Here is a 21,343-nt window from a genome sequence, read left to right on the forward strand (position 1 = left end):
CCCTGGTGCTCGGTGGCCAGAGCCTAGCTTAGTGGAGAGCTCCAGGCCAGGAAGAGACTGTGTCAAAAAACTGAGGCTAGCCTTCCTGTGTGATGACACCTGCGGCTGACCTCTGACCTACACACACACACACACACACACACACACACACACACACACACACACAGAGTAGTTGTTTTCACAGCCAAAGTTCAGGGTTCATCTAGGATAGCAAAACAAAGGCATCTCATTTCCCAGTGTGCCGAGCACCCAGCCAGGACCAGGCGTACAGGAGGTGCTCAATATTTATGGTCTTGTTCCAGAGAGAAACTGGTTTTGGGGGCATTCCTGCCTTGGGGCCATTCCTACCTTGTCACTGACCTGTTCAGATGTGTGAATAGAGACGTTTTATGTAATATTATTTCCCTTATCTCTTTTGTAAGCTTGAATGACACCTTCTCTTCTGTTTTTAGCAAATTACAAATAACACCCACAAAGGGCACTCCAGATACCATATGTACCTTTGACCTGAACCAGAGGTCCTGCTCTCTCTTGGCCTGCTATGACCTCCACAGGCTGTTAATGCAGCCGCGAATAGGCCCTGACTGGATTCCGAGTCTTACTGTATCTTGCAGGCAACCCTCCACTTCCTGCCTTTAGAAGCCACTGCTTGCTTGAGATCCAGTTTACTGGGTGAAAGATGTTTGGAGGTTTCAGGGTTGTACAGCCTTGGGTCCCATCCCTCCTTCCCTGCTCAGCTCCAGTCTGAGGTGTGATCACCTGTTTTCTTCTGCTCCCTTCCTTCCCAGCTTCCCTGACCTAGGCCCCTTAGCAAAACAGCATCAGCAATTATACAAGCCCCGTCCTGGCTACAGGACCACATACGAGCAACGCCTATCATGTCACAGTCCTCTGAGGGCACCACACCGATGCTTCCCTGTGTCCTCTTACTTAGGGAGAGGACATGCACCAGGGCCCATGCAGGAGGCCATGGTCACTGTTACAGGTGAGGCCACAGAGGCTGGGGTGGCTCATTTTCTCAGGCTACTTTTTTTTTCTTTTTAAGATACTGTGCCTTTTATTTTGATTTAATGAGGACAGACATTTTAATCAGAGGTTAGTCATTTATTGTTGCAAACTATTGTTTTGATTCATCATTTTTGCAGATAATTAAATGGTTGAGTTGGCACAGTGTGTCTACTTTATTAAAACAAGTAATTTTGGGGGGGAAAGAGATGCTATTTTTTGGATCACTGCACAAGAATTGCTTTTATCTTCATCTCTGAACACATTTTTCGGCTATTGGGCAGAAAGCTCTCGTGTTCTCTCTGGCCTGAGGGGACTGGCCTTGCCAGATTGGATGTTGGCCACTCTGCCCTTTGAAACGAGAGCTTCGATGTAAATCCTACGTTCTCACCTTCTCAGAAGACCTGGGTTTTAATTGGATTGGGGGAAAGAGCCTACAAGTTATGAACTTTGCTGAGCAGCAGTTCTTAATTGCAGCCCTGGCGGTGGGTGGAGTTTAAAAGTCAATTACTGCTTGTCCTATTATACTTTACACACCTAGGATTTGAGAAAGTCTGCCACTTAGTACAGAAATGAAAAGGTTACTCGCACTGGTTTGCACGCACCTCTGAGCCTCCATTTGTAAATGTGTTCGCTACATGTATTTGTGTGTTTGCAACTTGTAGCTTGGGGCTCTGTCCACCAGCGTATTTCTCACGGGGTGTAACCTTTCAGATGGGTCCTTCAGGGCTGCTCGGAGCAGTTTTGCACACAGTCCTTCAACTGGCCATCCAGTGCACTTGCAGGCACTGTGGCTGGCTGGCACCAAAGAGGCCGCAGATCACTCTACTTGAGGGCTCTGAACTAGTCAGGGAATGGCCCTTTGGGGTCCATTTTTAAAGAACAAATTGCTCACAACATTTGCTTTCTTTGATTTTCCCATGTTTGTGTCCCAAATCAGTTAATTCACTCATTAAAAGGATTTATTTTGGGTGTACCAATTAAAACTTTGGAGGCTAATTTTTTGCTGAGCAGTGCAGACCTCTGAAAGCACAATTTATAACAGTTTCTGCCCTTTTCCACAGAGAGCCGCCTGCAAGGACTGTAATCCCACCCCCACCCCCACCCCTACCCCATCCCCAGCTGATAAAAGTACAAAATCACTTGGTTCTTTGTCCCGAAGCTCCAGGCTGCTGTGTCTGCTTGTGATGGAGCCCAGCCCACCCTTTGTTTTAAGGTGCACTCCCAGGCGACACAGTCCAGCCCAGCCTGAGCCCTCACTCTGTTTGTTTGCTTGCAGGAAGCCTATAGTTAATTTTTTTAATAGGAAGCTGCTGTGTAGTTTGGATATTTAAACAGTTATTAACCGAATGACAATTAACAGATTGCATAGACAGATTTTCTTTTGAAAACCTCTGAAATTGAGTACAGTTTGCAAAACTATCACGGCATAGTAATGACAATGAATTTTGATTTCCCGGAACTGATATTAGACTCTTTATTAAACTATGTGCATCTGCTTTTAATTTACTCCAAATAATTGGAAAATGCAATGAAGCTTTCCAATTAAAGCAGGGCTTTATGCTGTTTAATAATACCCCATAATATTATAGCTTACGAAGTGACAGGTGAGCTGGCGTATGAATAAAACATAAAGGCAGCAATGAGGGACAGAAAACCAGAGACAGTTGTGGGGATTTTAAATGCTGGATGTAATTTGCATATATTAATCTCTTCTTTTCAGCCTTATCAGGCGTTCTTCAGTATTTGAAGTTAAAATAGCGTTGACAGGCGAGAGTACGCTTAGTTTTTTCAAGGATTTATTACTTGTATAATTTCTGATCTTTAATAAGCAGATATGACTGATCCTCATACTTCTATAGAAATCGGTTAATTGTTCCAGATGGCGTGTACTGATTATGCAAAATTACTTTTCACACCGTTTTTTTTTTTTGTGTGTGATGGAGTTTGGAGTAAAATTAAATTTTTTATAGCCTTCTTATCATGCTGTTTTACAGTGGTTTTTCCACAGAAGTTGAATTTAATCTACTATATTACATTGACCAGCACAGTTATTCTAATGTAGCGTTTTGTGATTTGACAAAGAATAATAGAACACATTGCTCATTGTTCATCACTGTGTCCCTAATAAAAAGGCGCTCCTGTACATGGAGCGTGGCTGTTATTTATGAAGAATGCCCTCGTTTGTGCCGTTAAAAACGCAAAATTGTATTGTGGAGTAGTTTCTTTTGGGGAGAGGCAATCTGGAGAGAGTAAGTGGAAAGAGGCTTGTTGCTTCCGGTTTCCGTGCAAGGGGAGGAGTCCTTTTAATGACTGCTGTATTTGAATTGTGTTACTTTTTTCTTTCCTGGGGTGGGGGTGGGGGCCACATAATCTCTATTAAGAGAAGTGTCACGGGTTGACTTGTCTTGATTTACATAATCCCAGAAGCCTTCCGTAATTGAATAGCTTGCATAAAAGGTGGTCACACTTGGTACAGAGCATCAGGAATAAGAGAAACGCATCAAGAGAAACGCATCACGCGATCTACTTCTCCAAGTATCCGCTTATTGCCAGGCACGTGAGCAGGGTCAGGTCTGAGCTGAGTTGTTCTCACTCCCACTGATACTCACGGCAAGCAGGGTGTGAGACACCCCACAGACTCAGCCTAGAAGAGCCCTGAAGTCAATTCCTTGATTCAAGGGTCATTCGGGTGGCTGTAAACAGCTTTCTTTTTTGCATTAAAATTCTTCCCTTTTGGTTAGGACAGGGATCCGGTGTGACTCATGGCAGAGCCATGACAAAGAAGGAACCTCATTAAACTCCATAGCATTTTAAATACAGTGTCGATGATCGATGATCAGAAGTTCAACTTGTCTTCAGAAGAGATGCTTGTGATGTTTGTAGTGACTCACCTCTCCAGGTGCAGCCAGCACCACAGCCACGACACATCCTGGAGGCCACTCTCTTGTCTGAGCAGACTTGGAGACAATTTGGTCTGATTGAGGAGTTTAAATCCTGACAGCCCTGGGGAGGCAAACCCTTTTCTTTGATATTCTTGCAGTAACCATACCAAGTGCTCTTCATTGGGAGCCCTGGCATGGAAACAGGGCTTCACTCACATCTCCACAGGCTCTGGTGAAGCAAAGGCAAGCAGAAGGCCGCAGACCCCACGACAGAGCGTGCCCATCTGGACTTGCAGGGGAGCACTAGACACCAGCAGTGAGAGCCCTGAGGAAAAGCAAGGGTTGCCTGGATACACCTGTCACCTGTGCGGCACGCACGCTCAGAACCCTGTCTGTTTTGCTGATTCCAGCCTTCAGAGCATGTTTGTCTGACTTCTGTTTTCACTCTGATCTGAAGGAAATTTAAAGTAAAATATCTGTGACTTCAACCCATAAAGCCACACGTGGAAATAATTCAAAACCCGAGTGGTTGCATTAGACAATTCCGAGATTCCGTCTCCATCTTCCTTCCACAGTACTTCCAAAAACTTGGGATCTTTCACATACACTTTTTCGTAAACTACAAATGGATTTTTTAAACGAAAGTTATGCAAAAGGGGGAATGAATAAATCAGACATGATTAAAAATATTTGTTCTAATGCAGTATAATTTGGTAGTAATGTGTTCATCGGGATAGCTTACGGCTACATTAAGTGGACAGACTTTATATGGATTCTCTAATTTTAATCTTCAAAATGCTATCTAATGTCTCATTAAGACTTGCATATAATGTATCTTAAGTACAGTCATTAAATATAGTTTAGGGAGATTTATGTTCAGATACTGCTTAAAGATGTTTTAATAGGCCATTTACGCTGATGATATTAATGAGCTCTTAATCCAGACGAAGCTTCTCAAACTAGTGGGAAAGACTCCGGCCCGAGTTTGGAGACTGGGGATTGATACCTGCTTTGGACAAGTGCCCAGAGCTTAGCCCCACTGACACTTGGTGACCCCACTTGCCAAGGCCTGGTGTTTGGAAAGGGTCTTCCCTGTTCCTGCCGTGACTGCTGTCCATGGTGACACACAGGGACAGTCCCTTTGCGCCCCCAAATCACGTGCAAGACATGCAGGGGCTAACTTGGCCAAACCTTTCATCTCCAAGGTCATTTGCAAGGACCCCAGTGTCACAGGGAAAATGAGGGTTAAAGAAAGCTGTCACCACCCTTGTTGCAGGAGCATCTGCCAGGTGAGGCTGCCCAGCCTGGCCTCCTTAGGAACAGCCTCACTCCACGTGAGCATGCTGTAAAGGGTCACATGGCTGTGTTGCCATCTTTCAGGAGTGCAGTGTGGCTGAAATATGCATAATAAAGTAGTCCTGCTAATTCAAAGGCATAATGGGAGGACACCCTGTGAGCTGGTGTCACCAAAGCACAGGCATGGTGATCCCAGCTCCACCTCTAAAGATGCCTCGTGAGGCCGGGCAGCACCAGAGTGTATGCACAGTGGTTCCCAAGCCCCATTTTCAAACGTCTCTGTGTTACCCCCTCTTTCAGAGAATTATTGAAAAGTACAGTTTTTGTTTCAATTATTTTTTAAGCAAAAGGGGAGGAAAAGAATGTGTGAGTTCAGAGACTTTTCTAATTACTAAATTGGTTTGTTATAAAAAGATAATAGCAAATTTCTTCTTTTTGTAATTGGACATTTCTTCCCTGTAGGCTAATTCAGGCACAGCCCGTGCATACACAATCGGTTGTACTTCTGAAAAGCCATAACTAGCTAATAACGGCTACAGTGTCATCAGAGAGTAATGGTGTGCTGATTAGCATAATTAATGACAAATGGTGGTGCGGAATTGGTGGATTGGTTTAGCGGATGATGAATGCGGCGAGGCCCTGGCTGGGGCCTGCCAACGAGGCCTCGCTGGCTGTCAGCCCTTCTGTTCTCGCCCAGGCAGCTCTCATTAGTCACGATGGGAGGTGCCAGTCTGTGTTCTGTTGCAGCACAGAAAACTTAATAATCCAAGCAAACGTGATTCTTTTTTGCCTGTGTATTTACTCACAAAATTCTCCGCTCCCCTGTTCCCACTGTGGCCAGAACATAAGTCACTGCTGTTTCTAGGTCCTTCCTGTCGCCTGAACGGGAACAAAAGGAGGACGGCAGAGCCACAGTCGCGGCCAGGCAGCACTTGTGTTTATCTATATATGTAGCATGTAGCGGGGAAACCCAGTAAGCTATACATTCTGTCCTGATAGTAGAAGACCGGGCGCATTTATCTTCGATGTGATTAATTTGCATTCACAAATGAGGCTGATAAAAAAGGGTTTACCTTTAACCTTTAGAGGGAAAAGCATTTCTCTGCAAGATTTCTTGGGAGACCGCTCCTTAACCGATAAGAAGTAACTCCTTTATCAATAAAGATGAAAATCCTTCATTTGCATTACTGAATGAGACTAATTATTATATAGTTAATTAGCATCTGGAAATGAGGATTATCTTAATTACAAAGCACAATTTCCCTAATAGCTACAAAACTGTAAGTTTGATCTGTGTGGAAATTGGTAACTATTATTATGTAATTAGTGATAACATTAATAGTACAGAATATTTAGACATAATTTGCATATGCAAATGCCATTTACCTGAGCCAAATAAGTGGACCATTAATGATTAGAGCTTGATGCATCCAGACGGAAAGTTCTAGATCCCTGAATGGGACCCATTGTGCTAACTTAGAGGTGGAGTCAGTAAGCACCTTTTATATTTAGGCAGTCCACTGGATTTTGCGGTAACAGGAATTAACGGTTGGGTGATTTCATAATGAAGCCACCTGTTCAGTGAACTGGACTCTTGACTTTGATTTCTCAATGTCTCCTCTTGATTCTTAGAAGTGCTTTGCCAACACATTTAGCAATTCTGAGTCTGGTATCTTTCTTACAGCTGATACAAACACTTTAAAAAAATAGCCAACACACATGCTTCTGTGTGTGTGTGTGTGTGTGTGTGTGAGAGAGAGAGAGAGAGAGAGAGAGAGAGATTGTTGCAGTGTTTCTCAAAGGTGTGTGCTATGGGAATGTGATTTGAAAGTAGCTACTATAGACTTGTAAATCTTTTATTTCATCCATGTAGCACACAATGGGTGCCACCGTTCAGAAGAGTAAAATGGGTACCCGTCAGTCTTTGCTGTGGTGCGCTGCAGTAACAAACAGTCCCCCAGCTCACGTGGCTTGCCATACTCCACTCCATGTCTCACTCAGTGACACGTTGGTGGCTGTAAATTGGCTGGGACCCTGCTTCATGTACCATCTTATTCGGGGACCCAAGCTGAGAGAGCAGCCCCTTGCTGTGGCAGTTTTTACATCCAGTGGCTCCTGCATCCTCTCGGGAGGCAGGATGACACCCCCCCCCAGCACAACCAGGGTCTGTGGGGCAGAGGCTCCATCCTGTCATGACGATGTGTGAGGACAGTCCTTCTCTAAGGGAAGAGGGGACACTGCACTTGGAGTGGTAGAGCCACCCATTAGTGTTAGGCATTCTGAATTCAAAAAGTGAGTTTCATGTGTAAGAAAAATACAAAATCAGTCACTGAACTGGGGAAAACCATGAATCCAGGGTCTGAGACAGTGGTTCCCGGTGTGGAAAGCATTGACTGACAGGATCCACAGAGCTTTCCACTGTCCGATTTTACCTTCAACACATCAGGAGCTGGGTTCTGATGTTAGCTTCTCTATCACTGTGGCAAATGCCTGAGAGAAACAGTTATAAAGTTAGAAGGATTTACTGGGACCTGTAGTTAGTGAGCTGCTCTGCCGCGGTCCGGGGTGAGGCAGAGAGAGTGTCATGGCCGTGGCAGCTTCCACCTCGGTGGCCAGGAAGCAAAGAGGAAGATGGGAAGGGCTGGAATTCCAAGGCACACCTCCAGGGAGTGACCCACTTCTTCCAAATAGAGCCTTCAACACCTGAGACTGTGCCAGACTTCTGGGTAGGTAGGTAGGCAGGCAGGCAGGCAGAGGCAGAGCATCTGGGCCAATGTTCCCCTGTTCACAGGCTAGAAGGTAATGTTAGCCAAACTTGAGTCCTTAGGTTCCAGACTGTAGCAGTAGCCTTGTTTCTCCAGGGCTTGTTTTCCTAGCGACAGATGGAGCTCTTGGACCAGGCAGCCCTCCTGATAGCTGTCCTTACCCTCACTGCTCGGAGCCCCCGTCGAGAGCAGAGGCATCATAGGTGCTGGACTCAGAGGGCTGAGGGTTCCCTCAGCCCTGATGGAGCTGATGCGTTTGCAGGACATGAGCTTGACTTTCACTCCTGTAAGAAGTGAATGCAGTGGGGCCTGGGGAGAAGGCTCAGCTGTTAAGAGTGCACACTGCTCTTACAGAGGACCAGGTTCAGTTCCCAGCACCTTACAGCTGCCTATAACTTTGGCTTCAGCGGGACCCACTGCCTCTGGCCTCCTTGGATCACTGTGCTCATGTGCACATACCCACACACCAACATGCAGAAATACACATACTTAAAAAGTGACAAAATTTTATCTTTTTTTAAAAAAAGAAAACAAAGAAATAAAAGGCCTTTTTCCAGACACATGGCTCATTGATAGATTTTTGTTCTTTTTTTTTTTTCTCTTTGTTAAATCAAAACCAGATGCAAACCATTTCCTTTCTGAATTATGAAAGTTCCATGTTCACTACTAAAAACAAAAGTTGAAAAAAATACATGAAAATGTGGGAAGAAAATAAATGTCACTCATAATCCCTTTGTTCATAAAAACAATGTCTTAGAGACTTTCTTGACTTTTTTTTTTGAGGGGATCCTGGACATTTATATGCAAAGGTAATTGTCCATTCTGGATATTTTTTAATTTGATTTATTGGAGTCCAGTTTTACATACAATGCAATCCATTACTTTTATGTGTACAGCTCAGTGGATCTTGAAGAATGACGAGATATATGACAGCCCACTTCCAGAAGCAAGATATAGAATATATCCATCACCCCCAAAATCTCACTTGCATCTACTCCTAGCCTCTCCCCTCCCTGGTGGACAGTCCCTGGAGATCTCATGCCCACCATGTGTGTTGCCTGACCTGACCTCGTGGCACCTCCTGTATTGCACGTGTGGACCATTTGATCCTTCCCGTGGCTAAGTGTCTGCTTGTGATGACATCACACATCTCATTCCTTGTCAAAGAGTCTGGTCCTTGCCTCTGAGAGGGATCTGTGAACATCACTGGTTTGGGCTTCAAGCTTTGCCAGCCCACCTATATGCAAATTATTTCTTTGGGATTCATGAGGATTTGAGAAACCTCTGCATATGACACTCAAGCCCGGAAAACTAGAAAGTTACGAAAAAGTCAGGTGTGTCATGAATCCGTAAAATATATGCAGACAATCGTCTGTTTGATCGTTGACTACCATAAAATGTACACACCTATTATAAGAAGTTATGCATTCTCAAAACTCACGCAGCCAGGCATCCACAGATGGAGCATGACACCATTTGCAGTCAGGAGAAATGTAAACAAGCATAAAGCTGCCATGTAAATCAAAGCTGCATGAAGGGAACTGGCGTGGCTTCTGAACTGCGCTGATGGTTTTTCTAAACCCGTCACCTTTGTGGGCAGCTAGAACTCAGACCTGGGTTTGTATGCCCGTGGGGAGTCAGTGTCTGTACTTTGGCTGTTCTTTTAGGCAAATATGAAGGTAAAATGGTTCTGACCATTTGTGTGTACAATGATAAGCCACCCAGAATAGCGGCTGAGTTAGTTTACATTGCTGACAGATACACAAAAGGGGATCTGTTTGGGGTCCCCCCCTCAAGGCCTCACAACTGGTTGTTAATGTCTAAAAGCCATGTCTGTCTGAGAGACAGCATTGTGGCTTCTTGTTAGTGTGTGTTTCCTGGGTACCTAGTGTGGCCCCTCCCCCTATTCCCTGCCTGACTGAAATTCCTGAGGTGGGCAGGGGCTTCTTGTGAACCAGTCATTACTGCTTTTTCAGTTTGCATATTGTTCTTTGGTTTGGGTTTTCTTTTCTGTCTTGCATTTTTGCTGCTATGTGTAGGAAAACCTTTCCTGCCTCCTGGTAAGTCCTGGCACTGTCATTACTTTTTTTCACACTGAAATCTAAAATTCACCTATAATTTTCATTGTATGATAGGGATGAAAATGCATTGCTGCTCGGTGTCGTTATGGCATGGTATTTCTGTTATGGCATGGTATTTCTGTTTTAGCCAGTGCATCTGAAAGGCAGTCCTAAATGACTGTCACAGCTTGCCTGGTATGTTCTCGGGCCCCCTCCCTGTCCTGTTTCCTTGGATACATAGCCTAATGGAAATCACACTTCTGTTTTTTACAAATGTATACATTTATTTTGAAGATTTTTTAAAAAACATACGTGCATGTGTCTGTATGTATGGATGTGTGCAAATGCATGCAGTACCCTTAGCAGTTAGAAGAGGGTGCCAGACACCTCGGGGAAGAAGTTAGAGCTGGTGTCAGCTGCCCCATGTGGGTCCCCTGCAAGAGCAGGAAAGTGCCTTTAACCACTGAGCATCTCTCCAGCCCAGGAGGCATGTCTTTCATTTCCTGTCTCGCTGTTTTCCAAAATGGTCCTAACAGTTCTAGCTCATTTCTTAAAATCCAGTTAAAATGTAGTTACTTGAAGTTCTAAGGAGTATACTCTCTGTCTAGATTTGTTTGAAAACCATTGAATCTAAACTTCTGGAAGGATGGTCACCTTTAAAGAAGCGTGGCTCTTCCTTCTGGAAGTGTCTGTGTCATAGGTCTCTGCCGGTCTTCACTTTGTGTAGATTGCTTTGCCTGTTAGGTTTTTTTAAAAAGTCAGAATCTATTAAAAACAGTATTGAGGGTTTTTTTTCTCATTTGGCTTTTTGAGATGAATCACTTTGCTTTGATGATTCTGCATTTAGATTCTGTTGTTGTATCCGAGGTGAATCTTGCTTTAGGGGGTGTGATGTTCTTCAAATGTACATTAGCTCTGGGCCACTGTTGTCTGTTATGACGCTAGCATTTATGGAAATGATTCAGGATTGATGCTTATCAAAATACCATTCTGAATGAATGGTCAGGGATGTTTCTTTCAAATATGAGAATACTTCTAAAATATTGTAACATCTGTTCTTTGGGGGTTGGGAATGGAGAAAGTCTCCCCCCAAGCATTAGCTGGTCTTGGAAACACGTGAGTCCCGGCCGGAGGGTTTTGAGGGGAGGGGCACAATTTTTATTTCTTTCACAATTATTGGATTTTTTTATGCTATTTTTTCTTAGGCCAGTTTTCTCATGTGTATTTTGTAGAGTTATTTGTGGAGGAAGAGATGGAGCTACCAGAGTGTTACTGAGTAGCCCAGGCTATCCCCAAATACCAAGAGTCTATACCACGCATCTAGATGTTACTTTACAGGTCAGCACCATGTAGATTGACCTAGGCTGTGAGGTTTGTGCAGAATCCAGCCCTTTGCAGCTTCCCTCTGCACAGATAGAAGTGCCCCTTGGGGTGCAGGTGGTGTTGGTGGCCTCAGGATCTGTGACAGTCTTGGCCAAGGAAAACTGTGAGAGAGCCTTGTCCCTTAGTGGCTTTACCCGCAGGCGTGGCCACCTGACTTCCTGTTGTTAGCATGGCAGTAAGGTGCTGTTCCACCTTAGTAAGGTGCCTCAGAGGGGAAATCTAGGTAATGTAGACACTTGCTCCCTCTCCTGCCAGCAGCCCTTGTGTTTCTCAACCTCAACAGGGCTCTCCTGGGCCCAGTAAGTCTCTAGAGTCTCTGCTCATGGGTAACTGCGTGTCATGGAGCTGGCTTCTGTCCTCCTGGTTGGCCTCTCAGTAGAAAAGCAAGTGACTTGTGCCTGTTTACAGAACTAAGCTACCTTCATGTGTGGACTCCCTTATTCCTTCTGTCATCCCCATCTTGCAAATGAGGAAATGAGATTCAGAGAGGTTGGTGACTTCTCCAAGGTCACACAGCAAATCAAGATGATGCCCTCCACTTATTGTGCCTCCTTGAGAATGCCTTTCTTTCCCTGCTAGTGTGTCCCATAAGACACGTGCCCAGCTCCTGCAAGCTTTGTGTGCCCAGCACCTGAGTGGTCAGAGAGCTCTGCTACATTCATGTAACCCTTTAGACAACAGCCTGGAACGGTGACAGGCACTCCTGTCCCTGCAGGAGCTGGTTAACTCTGTTGCCTCCCGTGGGGGGCAGCCTGCAGCCTGTCCGTCCATCATGTCGGCCAACACGGCTGGCGTCACTCTCCCTGTGAGAGTTGTTTACAGGACTGTGCTTTACATGAGATGGAGCAGGCGCGGATTATTTCTTTCCTATTCTGGAAATAAATGCTAACAATAGCAGCCGCATGTGCTGGTGTTTGGACTGCTAGCCTGTCCCCAGTGTCACACTCATCCCTGCTCCATCACACAGCAATGCTGAGACAGGGACATCATTAATCCCAGTCTGTGATGTGCAAGCTAAGGCTCAAAGTCTGGCTCACTTCCACATGGTCACACAGCTTTCCATGCCAGCCCAGTGGCTACTGACTACACTCCGTTGCCTGGTGTGTACATAGGCAGGCACATGGACACATGCAGGCAGTACATGTATGTGTGGGCACACACACAAATTTCCTGTTAACTAATTGGAAAGGTGTAGTTGCTGTGTTGGTTCAGATGATCGGCCACTGTGCTAAATCTAGAGGCTCTGTTATCCATGGGCTACTGCTGGATCCTGGGACATAAAAAACAAATGCTACAACAATGCCCTGGGGCCCCTGTCCCTGCTTTAGCTTGCTCAGTGTTTGGCTCCAGGCACAGTAAGGCTATGGCAACCCAGATTGGCCTAGGAGCACAGAGCTCTGCTTCCAGTCAAAGTTCTGTGGTCAAAACCTGGGCCACAGGGCCTGGAAATCAGCTGTCCTAGTGGAAAGAACACTTCAGGGGCCCAGCTTCTGCTCCCAGCTGTGTCCCACAGCCAAAATAGCCATCTTTGATCTCACTGACAGGTGGCATGGGGTAATCTGAGGGTCTGGGGGTATTTGAGACTGAATGTGGAGTCTCAGGAAGGAAGTTCAAGGATAATTGCTAACTGCTGTGAGAAATAAAAGACCTGTGAAAGGCTTGACTGCTTCGGTCCTTCTGGAACTAAGCCCTGCCTGGGAACAGGTGGCCTGCTCAGAGCCGTAGAGTGCAGGCCCAGAGCAGTGGCCTGCGTGCCACCGCAGACAAGCCACTGTCCAGGAAGCTTCTGTCAACCCTATCAAATAGAAGAGAAATGGCCCCCAAGCCGTCTGTCTCCTCATCCTGACCAGTTAGGTGCACACTGAAGTGCTGCTGACCATGGCATTCATAAGGAAGAGACGGACGCTCCCCTTTGCTGGGTCCAGGATGCTTTGCTGAGCATTGTCTCCCTCCTCTGCCGTATCGCCCTCAGAAATGGCCCTCTTCCATGAGCACCTGGGCTGCCGTACGCTCGTCACAGCCCTGGCCAATCCTGCTGAAAGAATTGATTTGGCCAGAGAGGCTTCACGGGGTAGCATGGAGCCAGGGCATGGCACAGGCAGAAAGGGATCCCAGGAGCCTGGAAGTGCTGGTCACCAGTGCCCTGCCCCTGTTCCAAAGTTTGGAGTTTGGGTGTGGTGTGGTATGGTGTGGTGTGGTGTGGTGTGGTGTGGTATGGTATGGTGTGGTGTGGTGTGGTGTGGTGTGGTGTGGTGTGGTATGGTATGGTGTGGTGTGGTGTGGTGTGGTGTGGTGTGGTATGGTATGGTGTGGTGTGGTATGGTGTGGTGTGGTGTGGTGTGGTGTGGTGTGGTGTGGTGTGGTGTGGTATGGTGTGGTGTGGTATGGTGTGGTATGGTATGGTGTGGTGTGGTGTGGTGTGGTATGGTGTGGTGTGGTGTGGTATGGTGTGGTATGGTATGGTGTGGTGTGGTGTGGTATGGTATGATGTGGTGTGGTGTGGTGTGGTGTGGTATGGTGTGGTGTGGTGTGGTGTGGTGTGGTGTGGTGTGGTATGGTGTGGTGTGGTGTGGTGTGGTGTGGTGTGGTGTGGTATGGTGTGGTGTGGTGTGGTATGGTGTGGTGTGGTGTGGTGTGGTGTGGTGTGGTATGGTATGGTGTGGTGTGGTGTGGTGTGGTGTGGTGTGGTATGGTATGGTGTGGTGTGGTATGGTGTGGTGTGGTGTGGTGTGGTGTGGTGTGGTGTGGTATGGTGTGGTGTGGTATGGTGTGGTATGGTATGGTGTGGTGTGGTGTGGTGTGGTATGGTGTGGTGTGGTGTGGTGTGGTATGGTGTGGTATGGTATGGTGTGGTGTGGTGTGGTATGGTATGATGTGGTGTGGTGTGGTGTGGTGTGGTGTGGTGTGGTGTGGTGTGGTGTGGTGTGGTATGGTGTGGTGTGGTGTGGTATGGTGTGGTGTGGTGTGGTGTGGTGTGGTGTGGTTGTGAGGGGAGAGGGCATGCTTGTTTTTGAGACAGAGTCTTTCTATGCAGCCCTATCAGGCCTGGAACAAATTAGGTAGACCAAGCTGCCCTAGAACTCACAGAGATCCTCCTGCCTTTACCTCCCAGTCCTAGCTAAAGTTTGGAGTTTCATTTTTACTTCTGAAAAATTAGAAATTTCACAGATGATTCTGCCTGCCCACTTGAACTGTGGAGAAGTTGATGAGCCCAAGCCCTGAGGAGGAAGAGATGTTGACCACATGCTCCACCTATGCTCACCTGCTAGGCTCGTCTCAGAACCACTGCCCTCACATGCATACAACACATATGCATAAGTACACATGCTACATGCCTGTAGCCCTACTGTGTGCATTGTCCCAGTCCAGGAAAGGCTCTCAAGCCCCAATAGGACAGAGCAGAGGGGAAAAGGAAACGGGGTGCATAAAACAGTCAGGAGGGCCTGGCAGGGACAGGCTGAGATACCCCACACCCACCGTGCCCCTGCAAGGGCAGGCTGAGAGACTCCACACCCACCGTGTCCCTGCAGGGACAGGCTGAGAGACCCCACCGTGCCTCTGCAGGGACAGGCTAAGAGACCCCACACCTCACCGTGCCTCTGCGTGTCACAGAGCTTTGGCCTAACTTTCCAGACCGAGAAACAGCCTTTCTGCTTCCATTTTCAGACTTCAAAGATCACTCTGGAAATAAAGTTGTTTTTTTTTTTTTCCAGTGAGATTCCAAAGGTTTTACACACATATGAGGGCAGAGTTTGCCTGGAGGCTGCCTCCCATGAAGCCAATGCCAGCCCATGCTCAGGCTGTGCCAGGCGCCCACTAGCGTGGCAGTCCTCAGCACCTCTTGCTAATTTGGGGTGCTAATTTTCATGCAGCAAGAGGGCCTTTTTTTTTTCTTCTTTTTTTCCTGGAAGGAACCGTTCCTGCCTTGGCACTGTTCACAGCTCTTTGGCCATCCCGGTGAATCTATCTAAAGAGTGGGTGCCACAGTGGCCCAGAGAACAGAAGGGTTTCTAGTCTTGACCACAGGAGAAGTCCACTAAGAGTAAGGGCAAGGGCTGGAGAGATGGCTCGGGAGTACCAATGCTTGCTGAGCTTGGGGTTCTGGGGTTCAGTTCCTAATACCCGCTCAGATGACTCAGAACCGACCAGTCACTCCAGTGCAAGAGTAAGGGAAACCTTGTGGTGGGGTATGGGCCTTGTTTCAACCCCCACACAGCATCCTGAATCCCAAATACTGCTTGTAGCTGACTACAAAGTGTAAAAGGTCATCTCAAACAGCAAGTATTTTGTAGGGTATGTCTCTAAAATGTCCCCAGATTGCCATATTAAAAAAAAAAAAAACTCTCTGTTAGTCCACATGTCCCTCACAAAACTCAGCAATGCAGGAACAAGTGAGACACTGGTGAACTTGAGAATGAATGATTCAGTAAGTAAAAGATGACGTCATTTATCAAGTTATTTAAATAAATTTTCGCTGAAATGAATTCCTCGAGAGGTGACATCATTGTTAATAATTTTAACGGTAAGATTTCTTTACATAAAAAACGAATTGACTTTTTTTAACAAGCTGACAGTATACTTGGCTGGGGCTTTTACTAACTTAGCCCCCCCCCCCCACTTCCTGTCTAGAGTGTTCAAAGTGCAGGCTGGGTGGACAAGCCTGCTGGGAGCCAGGTGGGAAAGAAATTATCATACTGTTGCCATCATGAGCTTGGAAGCAAAGGCACAAGGCCCATGCAGCCATAGCCAGTCACCTCCAAGGACAGGAAGTGCTTCTCCAATGGCAGACTCTGCCATGGCCTGCACCACCTTTGAGAATGGTGTGCTATCCGTCCTCTGTCCTCTGACATCTTCATACCACAAGCTCCTGTCCCTCACAGAAGTCTCCCCGACCCACCCCTTACAGGGGAGCCCAGTGTGCTCCAGACAGCAGTCCAGTCTCCCCTCACCTCAGACCCCATTCATCACACGTCCACCCAAGGCCCTCCTTGTTCTTAGGCCCTGGAGATCCCCTCACCTCATCAGTAGCGTTTGCTATTGGCCCTTTGACAGTCTCTCTCTCTCTCTCTCTCTCTGTGTGTGTGTGTGTGTGTGTGTGTGTGTGTGTGTGTGTGTGTGTGCGTGCGCGTGTGTGTGTACACATAGGTACGTGTGCACACAGTCCTGTGTGGATGCAGGTGTGTACATGCTATGGCATGTGTGGAGGTCAGAGGACAACCACAAGTATTAGTCCTCGCCTTCCTTATCTTGAATCAGGGTCTCTTTGTTGCTTTCCCACTGAGTACCCCAGGATAGCTGGCCGTTGAGCCTCTGAAGTGTCTCCTGTCTCCAACTCCCTATAGGCTTCTACATGAGCTCTGAGGCAGAATGTCAGGAAGGCTCACTCACTAGCCAATGAGCACCCTCTGTGCAGAACTCCAGTGCATCTTTGTAGACTGACAAATTTATTCATCTTTCCACCTTCTGGATTGCCACCAGTAGAATGTTCTACCGTGGCTGTTAGCGTCTCAGATCCAAACAGAGCCATGTGTTTAATGTAAGGACACAGCATCCTGTCCTGTCTGTCCTACATTGTGTTCTGCTCGTACAACTGAGACCTCAAGCAACCATGGAAGCACCTGTTCCATGCATCTCTTCCCAGAGGAACTGTGTGTGGATGGAGTGGCCTGTCTCCTGCCACCTGTGCTTTCCTCAGCGCTGGACACAAGGGAAACCACAGCTTGGTGCTTGTCCAACAGCCTTCATGGAATCGAACTGAGAGCTGCCATCACAGGCTAGCCCATTCTCCAACAGGACTCACACAGTCAGGACAAGCAAAACCTGCTTTCCACGGGTGTCTGTCAAGAAACAGTTTGGGGACAGTTCATAAGAAAGATGGAACAGAAGATGAATGGCTGTTGTCCCATATCCCTGAGCCCCAAGCCTGGTTCCCTCTCCAAGCCAGAGCCTTGATACTGCGCTCCGGAGTCCCTGCCAAGCCTAAGCTGAGAGAGTTTTTCCACTGGCCCAGTAAATGGTTATGTAGCCATCAGGAGACCCACATTCTGCACCTGGTTCTCTTAATATCTACTGGGTGCATGAAGCAACTTCATAAACTCCTCCATGGCAGATGTCATTATAGCAAAGGGAGGGTTGGTCTCACCAGAGCCCAGGGGAGAGGCTACGACCAGCAGAGTCCTGCCGGCTCTGAATCCCTGAGAGAATCCAGAGGTGCCAGGTGTGCAGTGTCTGGGAGATCCTGATTCTGCTCCAGTCCTGGCTCTGGGGGTGTCTCCTCCTCTTTGATTGACACCATCTTCTGCCTTTAAAGAAAGTGTGTTGGAGCACAGCCCCACTTCCCACTGGGGGTTCCATGTTTTCCCTTAGGGTCTTGCTTGACCCACTAAGTAGTTGGTCACCCTTGGCTTCTGAGGGCTCTCTCGATGAGGGGTCACCTGCGTGGAACCTTCTAAACCAGGAGAATGTACAGAAATACGTTCTTTTGCTTTGTTCTGACCAAAGAGCCTCTTTAAAAACATCAGGGAAGGTTTCCCCATGGCTGCACATGATTTCCCACAGAAGCACAGAGAGGAAACAGGGCTCCGGTCCTGAGTGGAAGTGTCACATTCCTTAGCCCCAGACTACGAAGAGCTCACTTTGAATTATACAGAGAAGGGGGGGGGGACCAAAAATAAAACCCTGTCTGGATTCCAGAAGAGTCATTCACAAGGTGTCTGCATTTATTAATCTCTTTCCCCCTACTGGGGAAAGTAATAAGCCATAGAAACCCCTGGCATTAAAACCACAGTGCGCAAGTGCAGACCTAGGGTTAAAACCACAGTGCCTAAGTACAGACCTGGGTCCTTTCTGGGGTCTTTTCATGCTGCAAACTTCAGAGGCTCAGACCCCGAGAGGTCTGCAGCCCTGAGGATGTCTGTGCAACAGAAGATGAGTCATCTGTTAGTGTTGGCGGTCTCTCTAGACATCTTGCCTTGTATTTGTCAGGGGTGTTCAGAGCCCAACTGATCCTATCTCCTCACTAAGCGCTGTGTCTGGTTACAAAGGCCACAGCTTACCCAGCTGTCAGTGACCCATCCTCACCAGGTAACAGGGCCTGTGTGTGCAGAGGCCCTTCAAGGACCCGCCGCCACTGCGAGGCCTGGTGCAGGCACACCTGGAGGCTTCCGTGAAATCTGAGGTTCAGGGCTGAGGGTTGCATGTTTAATGAGCATCCAAGGGGCTATGACTTCTGACACACTTCAGAAGGAACCATGTTTCTAATATCCAGGGCCAGCTGTGAAGCCTCCATCTTTAAAGCAGTAAGGACCAAACGCTCTCATCTGGACAGCATTCTCTGACAAAGTGGTGCCACTTGCTTTGAGGGCTGAAGTCCCTAGCTCCCTACCACCATGGAAGAGTGAGACTGCTCTCTGGAGGAACCTGCTTCAGATCCAGCTTATTGCGCACACTGCTGCGTGGACTAGTGTTACCAAGAGGCTGCCCCTCCTGTGGTTGCAATACTTGCCTTGGACTTTGAATTGAGGTCTCCTTGTTAACCAGCCTGTGGTCTCATGTAACTTAGGAATGCCTGCCTGGCTCTCAATGGTCCCTAAGGAGGCTCCCTAGGTAACTGTGTTATATCTCCACAGCCTGTAAATCTGATTCAAGTCCACCCAGCAGTCCTTCAAGCCAGGACTCTGCTCCACTCATGAGGTGTACCTACGACACGAGGCAGCTTTCCCTTAGCAGACATCTCTAGGAATGTCACAGGTACCTGGTCCGTGAGTCCATCTGCAGGATTAAGGTGTTCCACAAGACAAGCCATCCCCCCAGGCTCTGCCTCCACCTCACGCACCTGCCTTGGCCTGTGCCCTCAGGTTCTGACAGCCCAGTTTCTACCCAGCATCCGTGTGTTTTGGTGTGTGCCCTATATGCAAACACTTTGCTCCTAGCTAGTCTACATTTGCCATCTAGTGTCCAAGCCTCCACATGTGACTTCCGTGCCCTTTACTCGTGCAGTCAGTAGGAGGGGTGTGAGCATCATCCACTTCATAGGCCTTTGTGCATACATCCCAGGACTTTCTTGATGATTAACAGCAAGTACACAGGAAGCCTATGCAGCTGCCTAGGTCAGCAGCCACCTCTGCCGCTATCTTCTTCGTGAGTCTAAGCTCTGGCGACTCGTGTGACAGGCAGAGAGGAAGAAGGCCCTGCACTGGACATCCAAGCAGGTGGTGAAGCTATTCCCAGTTAAGCCAAAGCTGGAACAGGAAGCCTGGAAGACAAAACAGGCATTTCCTTTCATCTTGCAGGCTCAAAATAGCACCTGGCTCTGGTTCCCTTGCTGTGGTCCCTCGAGGGCAGCCCTGCAGCTGTCAGAGCAGCCTGGCAATTCCACAGGCTAGTGCTCACTCTGGGGTGATCACCAGCCGCATCCTCTGGCTTTGGGCTGCATTGTGGGAAGTCACTGTAAAGACTCCCAAGTTTGCAGTTAAAACAAGGAAGAGGGTTTTCAGGCTATGAGAGACAAAAGGAGCTAACCAGGGCACCTCTTTTAAGTAGACACTATGCCGTGAGCTGTGTAGACATAGGATTTTATCATCAGCCCAGCCTGGGCATCTGAAGCCTTGAAAGCCACTAAGCACATCTTTTCTCCTAACCCAGCATTTTTAAGCTCCTAATATTATTTCACATTTAAAGGTGACAGCAATATCTTTAACGTTCTTCTATTGGATTAATAACGTTTAATGTTCAAAGCAATAAAGCGGAATATTTTCGTGAGACTGCTTTTATATCAGTCATGGAAAACCCAAGTTTAAGAAAAAAGAGACCACACACACACAAATGCTAAGAACCGTGCACTCAAAAAAAAAAAAAAAAAAGGCATGTGTAGCTTGAGCGACCTGCTGGGTGGGTGCGTGGATTCTGGCTGTGGCATGAGGAAGGGAAGGGCAGCCCACTCGTGGCAGTGAGTGAGCTGAGCCCTCACCCACTCTCCTGCCATCCGTCTCCACCAAGCAGCAGAATATGACAATGTTAGCATTTTTCATTCCCCTGACGTTACCCATTAATAAAGCAATGATCCAAAAGGGGCTTTGCTGAGTCGGTTCTTTATGTGCCCATCACTCACGACGAGATAATTTCACACAGGATCGTTTTAAAATTAAATGACGATAAAAACGCTCTGCTGTTCTGTGTTCACCAGTTCATGGAAGTCTATCAAGTCATTAATGTGTCATGACAAACTGCTCGATGGGTACAAGAGTAATTAATTATTTGAATAAATAACAAGTTGAACTTGGGGCTTTGAACCGCAGTGACACCAAGCAGCCCATTAAGGATGCCTTGGAAGCCTCCGCGGGGCACCCGTGTGAAGAGTTAAAATGTGGGCCAGGGAGTGATGGAAACGGATTTCATAAACACAGGGTAAGATTTTGTGGGGAGAAAGGCACAGTGACATACTCCCGTGCCCACCTGCGGTTCAGTGTCAAAAGTTCCTTGGCAGCGGCCGTTCCAGGATACCACTTGATCAGCCGATGACTTCAGAGAACAATTAGACAGATTTTCATAATCACCATTAATCTCTGCATATTTTGCAAGATAATTACAGCAATTATTATTTAGATTCCTCTTTTATATGCCCATTGTAAAGGGGAGCAAGTGCTTATTATCCTGGAGAGTTCAAAGAACCTTGCGTGCGAATCCCTTGTCATCTCTGTGCCCATTATTTCAACTGTGTTGCCTGGAAAAGTTCATCAGCTCTAGAAACGAGAGCAATTCCGCAGACGCTGTTATTAAACCTCAAGGCTAAGCTTCGACTGCCGGATGAAGTGTTTGCTGGGGGTGGAGGGTGTCAGGGGAGATGGCCACAATCCCTTGACACTGCTGTCAGGTGACAGGGAACATGTGTGATGGGTACAGTCAGACACGAGAGGTGGCTTCATACCTAAAGGTTTGTTTTCTGGAAGAT

At 47.2% G+C, this 21,343-nt stretch overlaps 1 protein-coding gene across 2 annotated transcripts in view; it reads left to right on the top strand.

The window, feature by feature from the left end:
* The window catches only part of Mvb12b (multivesicular body subunit 12B), a 158,527-nt gene that overhangs the window by 97,862 nt on the left and 39,322 nt on the right, over window positions 1-21,343 (top strand). Inside the window, exon 8 of one of the 2 annotated variants that reach the window (XM_085834999.1) lies at window positions 3,750-6,436. The exons of the other annotated variant lie outside the window; for it this stretch is intronic. Coding sequence (XP_085691125.1) covers window positions 3,750-3,805 — 56 coding nt within the window. The 3' untranslated portion in view covers window positions 3,806-6,436. Of the gene's footprint in view, window positions 1-3,749; window positions 6,437-21,343 lie in introns of those variants that run through there. 2 annotated transcript variants of the gene reach the window in all.

Source organism: Mus caroli, unplaced genomic scaffold, assembly GCF_978045245.1.
Source record: "Mus caroli unplaced genomic scaffold, Mus_caroli_1 scaffold_2, whole genome shotgun sequence".
NCBI lineage: Eukaryota > Metazoa > Chordata > Mammalia > Rodentia > Muridae > Mus > Mus caroli.